The sequence below is a fragment of the Scylla paramamosain genome, chromosome 29 (assembly GCF_035594125.1).
Source record: "Scylla paramamosain isolate STU-SP2022 chromosome 29, ASM3559412v1, whole genome shotgun sequence".
NCBI lineage: Eukaryota > Metazoa > Arthropoda > Malacostraca > Decapoda > Portunidae > Scylla > Scylla paramamosain.
In genome coordinates, this window is record NC_087179.1 from 18,366,880 (window position 1) to 18,373,969 (window position 7,090).

At 43.2% G+C, this 7,090-nt stretch overlaps 1 protein-coding gene across 1 annotated transcript in view; it reads left to right on the forward strand.

Annotated features, from left to right (window-relative positions):
- LOC135115523 (5-hydroxytryptamine receptor-like) overlaps positions 1–6,741 on the forward strand; it is a 117,131-nt gene extending 110,390 nt beyond the window's left edge. Inside the window, 2 exon segments of the mRNA XM_064032384.1 lie at positions 1,638–1,656; positions 1,659–6,741. Of these exon segments, the coding sequence (XP_063888454.1) occupies positions 1,638–1,656; positions 1,659–2,188 (549 nt within the window). The 3' untranslated portion in view covers positions 2,189–6,741.
- Positions 6,742–7,090: the final 349 nt, after the last annotated feature.

Consider the following 7,090-nt stretch of genomic DNA (forward strand, 5'->3'; position numbering starts at 1 on the left):
GACAGAGACAGATGGAAAGGGAGGAGGAGGAGGAGGAGGAGGAGGAGTAGAAAGAGGAAGACGAGGAGGAGGAGGAGAAAGATTATAAAAGGATTAGGAGAGAGAGAGAGAGAGAGAGAGAGAGAGAGAGAGAGAGAGAGAGAGAGAGAGAGAGAGAGAGAGAGAGAGAGAGAGAGAGAGAGAGAACAATAAGAATGTCTCAAGGGAGGTGACCTAGAGGAAGGAGAGGAGGAGGAGAAGGAGGAGGAGGAGGGGAAGGACGAGGAGGAGAAGGAGGAACAAGATAAAAAGAGCCACAAGAGAGAGAGAGAGAGAGAGAGAGAGAGAGAGAGAGAGAGAGAGAGAGAGAGAGAGAGAGAGAGAGAGAGAGAGAGAGAGAGAGAGAGTCGTCATTTCGCGGTCAGCCGAGCAAGAAGTGTGTGTGTGTGTGTGTGTGTGTGTGTGTGTGTGTGTGTGTGTGTGTGTGTGTGTGTGTGTGTGTGTGTGTGTGTGTGTGTGTGTGTGTACGCCACAGTCACGTAACACGGAACCGGACAAGTAAGTGACACACACACACACACACACACACACACACACACACACACACACACACACACACACACACACACACACACACACACACACAGAGCAAAGTCAAATCGAGGTCAAGTTAGGTCACATTTTTTTTTTTTTTTTGTACTCTTTCTGTACTCTCCTCCTCCTCCTCCTCCTCCTCCTCCTCCTCCTCCTCCTCCTCCTCCTCCTCCTCCTCCTCCTCCTCCTCCTCCTCCTCCTCCTCCTCCACCGACAAAACCACTTCAACTTGTGCTCTTCATAATCACAAAATTATGCGCTTCTGGAAAGAGGGAAGGGAAAGAGAAGGAAAAAAATCAATGAATCTCTCCTTTCCTCCACTCTTGTAACATTAAGAGTCCGTTTTTTCCCCTCTTACTGAAGACTCTTGATTGAGCCTCTTGTTCCCTTACCGTGGAGAGAGAGAGAGAGAGAGAGAGAGAGAGAGAGAGAGAGAGAGAGAGAGAATGGAGTAGAAGTGACGGAGGGAAGGAGGGACGAGGAGAAAATACCTCATTTCTCCTCCTCCTCCTCCTCCTCCTCCTCCTCCTCCTCCTCCTCCTCCTCCTCCTCCTCCTCCTCCTCCTCCTCCTCCTCCTCCTCCTGTCACCTGTCCTTATCCTCGCTGTTCTCATTTAGTGACAGGTAAAAAGGATGCATTATTTTCAGGTGCAAGTAGTTCTCTCTCTCTCTCTCTCTCTCTCTCTCTCTCTCTCTCTCTCTCTCTCTCTCTCTCTCTCTCTCTCTCTCTCTCTCTCTCTCTCTCTCTCTCTCTCTCTCTCTCTCTCTCTCTCTCTCTATTTATTCATTCTAAAACATGCCTCAATGTCTGTCTGTCTTTCTCTTTTCACTTGCATCTTTCACTCTCTCTCTCTCTTTCTCTCCCCTTTTTTACGAATTCTGTGAGTGATAGAGAAGGAAGGGGAGACTGCGCACGAGAGAGAGAGAGAGAGAGAGAGAGAGAGAGAGAGAGAGAGAGAGAGAGAGAGAGAGAGAGACTAGCGTGACACAAAAAGAGAAGCTTAAATTCTAACCTCTCACAGTGCATTGCTTCTTCCCTTACTGACGTCTCCTCCCCCACTCAGGGCCTGCGGGCGGCGGCAGCAGGGGGGACGCGGCTTTATGCACGCCCCCGCCGCCAGCCACAGTGGGAGGGCCAGCAAGGGAAGCCATCAGACCCAACGGTGTAGCGGAGCACCAGCAGACTACAGCCTTCACCACAGTGGCCAGCGGCGCGTCCCCAGACAAGTCCTCTAACAATGGTGCGCTGTCCGTCTGCTCCCACGTGTCTGAGGTGTCGCGGCAGGAGATGCTACCGAAGGAACCGCCGAAGAAGTCTAAGAAGGAAACACTGGAGGCGAAGAGGGAGAAGAAGGCCGCTAAGACCCTGGCCATCATCACAGGGGCCTTTGTCATCTGCTGGCTGCCCTTCTTCGTGACGGCGCTGCTCATGCCCGTCTGTCCCGGCTGTTACTTCTCAGATGTCATGTTCTCCATCTTCCTCTGGCTCGGCTACTTCAACTCCACCCTCAATCCCATCATCTACACCATTTTTAGCCCTGAGTTCCGGGAGGCGTTCAAGAGGATTCTGTTTGGCAGGAAGAACCAGAGATACAGGCCTGGCAAGACACGATAAGCAAGGACCCCAGCGAGCCTGCCATCCTGCTGCCCTGCTTCACGATAACACTGATAAATCGACATATACTTTTAAAGATGCGAGGGAGGGAGAGTGGGAGCTAGAGAGAGAGAGAGAGAGAGAGAGAGAGAGAGAGAGAGAGAGAGTAGGGATGACATGTAGAGGTATAATAGAGAGGTGATGAGTGTTGGTAATACCTTTAAGAGCGGTAAGGAGATAGTTGGCGTAGTTTTAGCAGATTGTGTCAGTGTTTGTACCTCGTGTGACGCTTCTGTGTTGTGCTGCGTGGCGCTGTTCTGGAAACTCAAGGAAAGGTGAACAAGAGTGGGGGAAAATGTGTACTCCAGGTAGAAAACGGTGATTAACACGAGGATAACAGCAGAAGAAAAGGCAAAGGATTCTGTAAACATGAGAGGATAAGATGAAAGGAAAAAGGGAAGGAAAGTTAAGGAAAAAATATATATACACTGGAAAAAATGATAAACAAATAAAGGAGCAGAAAAAAAATGAAAACTGAAAGAAAACTATCACAGAAAATTATATAAAACAGTAAGAGGAAAAGAAGAGGATGAGAAGAAAAGGAAAAAAAAAGTGTGTATGTGTGTGTGTGAATGTGCGAGTGAGTGTATGAAATCAATAATAAGAGGAGAGAAAAGAAAAGACAGAACAAACGCCCCGGGAGAACGGACAACACGAAACTAAATATAAAAAAAAACGTTAATGAAAAAAAAGGAAAACAAAAAAAAAATGTATACTTTGTGTTAGAAGGATCGACAGAACAACACTCGCTCACACACAAAAACGAAATGAAACTTTTACAAACACGCACAAATTTTAACAACAATCGTATACACTAGAAACACAGCCATGCATACATACATACATACATACATACATGCATACATACACAAAGAGACGAACAGAAAGGATAAAATATAGAAAAGTCATAAATAAAAGTGTATATTAGAAAAAATATATATACACAGACAATAAGAATGAAATAAAGAAACTGACAAGTGAAGTGTGTGTGTGTGTGTGTGTGTGTGTGTGTGTGTGTGTGTGTGTGTGAACAATACAAAACAATACAACATCCCATACATATCTGCTGCATAGTACAATTGTATGAAAGAAAAGAAAAGAAGAGAAAACAAAACTGCTAATATTTGTGAGATGGGAAAAGAAATTGGGTAAAATAGAATAAGTAAGAAAATATGAATGAAATGAAAACAAATGTAGATAACAGACTAAAGGTACGAGACATGGAAAAGATAAAAGAAAAGAATGAAAGAATACGTGCTGTAGGAAATAAAGAAATACGTGATGATAAGGAAAATGGAAACAGCAGAAGAGAAAGAAAATGCGTATAGGAATGAAAAATAGAAGAATGGCAGGAGAGAGAGAGAGAGAGAGAGAGAGAGAGAGAGAGAGAGAGAGAGAGAGAGAGAGAGAGAGAGAGAGAGAGCTGCCAGACACTCCTGTTCTCAGTCACACCTGATGGATGAGTCAGACACCCACAGTTGCTGATCACGTGTTTTGTGAGGCGGGAAGCAGCTGACGTAATGCGAAGGGAAGAAACCAGAAATGATAAAAAAAAAAAATGATTGTAGGGGAAAAAACAAGTGGACATTTGTGAATAAGTGAAGGAAATGAAAGGAAGAACCAGGAAAATTCAAGAAAATGATAACTAAGGTGTTTTTTTCCTGGAGATGAGACTTTTTGTGTGAAGATGAAAAAAAAACAAAATTTCACGGAGAAAATATCTTTACCTTCTCTTTCTTCTCCAGTGAAGTGAATTTGTTTGTTTGTTTGTTTGTTTGTTTGTGTGTCTGTGTGTCTGCTTTTGTAACACCTTCCACCTGCTGCCTTGTGATTGGCTCAGCCCCTTCATGACGAAACATTGAGCCCACCCACCTGACTCGCCCCCCTGGTCATCCCCATCGCCTTCCCCCCACCACTACCTCCACCAACCCCTCTCTTCTTCCTCCCTGCCTTCCAGTACCACCTCTTCCACCTCTCCGATCCCTTCTAGCCTCACCAACACTACCTCCTCCTCCTCCTCCTCCTCCTCCTCCTCCTCCTCCTCCTCCTCACGTGTATGCGAATGGAAAACAGACACACACACAAACTAAGTCGAGTGTCTTACTGCCGAACTAGCGAACTATCTAAAGACTAGTTTGCAAGAGAGAGAGAGAGAGAGAGAGAAGGAAAGTCTGATGCACAAAAAAACTTTACTTTACACGAAAAAGAATGTATAATGATAAACTTTTAGGTGAAAATAACTTATGTATATTATGTGTGTGCGTGTTTGTGTGTGTGTGTGTGTATAAAGTACGGTAAATATATATTTCATGTGCGTCTTTATTGGTTAACGTACATACATGTAAGTATTTAACATGTGTACTATTGTGTGCGTGAGGCGAAGAGGCACTCAGAGAGAGAGAGAGAGAGAGAGAGAGAGAGAGAGAGAGAGAGATTGATTGATTGATTGATTGATTGATTGATTGTCAATAAAAACTATTCTATTCTTCCCTCACAACTCTCTCTCTCTCTCTCTCTCTCTCTCTCTCTCTCTCTCTCTCTCTCTCTCTCTCTCTCTCTCTCTCTCTCTCTCTCTCTCTCTCTCTCTCTCTCAATCTATTTTTCAAACATTTTTTTGTTCCTCACCATCACCATCATCACCATCCTTATCACCATCGTAATCATCATCATCATCATCATCATCATCATCATTATGAGCGAGAAAATGGAAATAAAAAGAAAATGTGTGCGAGAGAGAGAGAGAGAGAGAGAGAGAGAGAGAGAGAGAGAGAGAGAGAGAGAGAGAGAGAGAGTTTTTACATGCAAACATACATAAAATTTGAAACATATGTATGTATATACGCTTGTTTGTTGGTCTGTTTTATATATTTATTTTATATTATTTTACTGTGTGTGTGTGTGTGTGTGTGTGTGTGTGTGTGTGTGTGTGTGTGTGTGTGTGTGTGTGTGTGTGTGTGTGTGTGTGTGTGTCCGCGCGCGTGCAAGACAAAATTATTACCATATTTTGTTTACACCAAAGAATTTAACTTTCAAGAGAGAGAGAGAGAGAGAGAGAGAGAGAGAGAGAGAGAGAGAGAGAGAGAGAGAGAGTCGGGGTGTGGCCATGATGATGTCAATTGCCTGAGTTGCCGTCTGTGTGTGTGTGTGTGTGTGTGTGTGTGTGTGTGTGTGTGTGTGTGTGTGTGTGTGTGTGTGTGTACGTCATCTCAGGTCACTGTAGCCCATGATGTCATCACTGCCACCCCCTGACTTCTCCCCTCGCCTGAGTGTGTGTGTGTGTGTGTGTGTGTGTGTGTGTGTGTGTGTGTGTGTGTGTGTGTGTGTGTGTGTGTGTGTGTGTGTGTGTGTTTGTTTGTTTGTTTGTTTGTTTGTTTGTTTGTTGATCCTCCTCCCAAAAATAGTATTGTTGGATGTATGAATGAGGCTTAAATCTCTCTCTCTCTCTCTCTCTCTCTCTCTCTCTCTCTCTCTCTCTCTCTCTCTCTCTCTCTCTCTCTCTCTCTCTCTCTCTCTCTCTCTCTCTCTCTCTCTCTCTCTCTCTCTCTCTCGCCTGCTCGTGTGTGTGTGTGTGTGTGTGTGTGTGTGTGTGTGTGTGTGTGTGTGTGTGTGTGTGTGTGTGTGTGTGTGTGTGTGTGTGTGTGTGTGTGTGTGTGTGTGTTACCCCCTGCCCCTAGCCATGAGGAGGGGGGTGAGGGAGGAGGTACAGGAGTCACCCCTGCCCACCACCTCCTGGCTTGATGGGGTACTCAGGGGGTGGGGTGGGGGGAGGAACAAGGCCCCCCCCAATGCCCTATAAGGTAATTAATCACACCTGATGTTTTAAATCACAGCAGATCTCACCTGTCCCGGCATTCAGAGTATAAAAGAAGACTATATCTATACATAATACACATCATGCATATATATTGTATACATATTCACCTGCCCAGAGATATGTATAAATGTATTCATTGCTATACATTCCACCACCACCGCCGCCACCACCAATTCCTGCCCTAACATGTATAATGAATAAATTTTAAAGAAGAAACCTCATTCATTACATGTACATAATATCCATCTTGTTGTTTGTATGTATGTATGTGTGTGTGTGTCTGTGTGTGTGTGTGTGTGTGCGTGTATTGTTATACGTATGTAGCAGCAACTGTATGTATGTATGTATGTAAATGTCTGTATATATATATATATATATATATTGCTTACACACATTATATTATATACTACTATAGCATTATTATTACTACTACTACTACTATTACTATTACTGTACCATTAACAGGTGAAGTATAAAGTATTTATATCATAGAGAAAGACTCGAGAGAAGCTGTCACTTGGAAAAATAATGTGGAGCCTCCATTATTTTTCTTTGCAAACATCATCTCTCGACCATGTGTGTGTGTGTGTGTGTGTGTGTGTGTGTGTGTGTGTGTGTGTGTGTGTGTGTGTGTACCGAGGAGTTAAATACAATATAGGCTGTTCATGTATAATATATATAATGAAGGAACTGTATAACCCTTCTTGATTGTTATTTCATCCTATTGTTACTTGGGAATTGTTGTTATGTTAGGTTACGCTTTTTTGTGTTGTGTTGTGTTTGTTGTGTTGTGTTGTGTTAAGTTACGCTGTGTTGTTTTATCACATTATTTTATGTTATTTTATTTTTTTATTTTATCGTGTTGTTACTGAGGAATTCTTATGTTATCTTATTTCGTTTTATTATTACTTATGTTATTTTGTTTATTATCCACACCTTATTGCATATCACGTTATGCTAAGTTAGATTACGTTATGTTACATTGTGTTATTTTACGTTATGAATCTTGAGCATATTGTACTGTAGGAAGATCAGTTTGTGTTGCATTT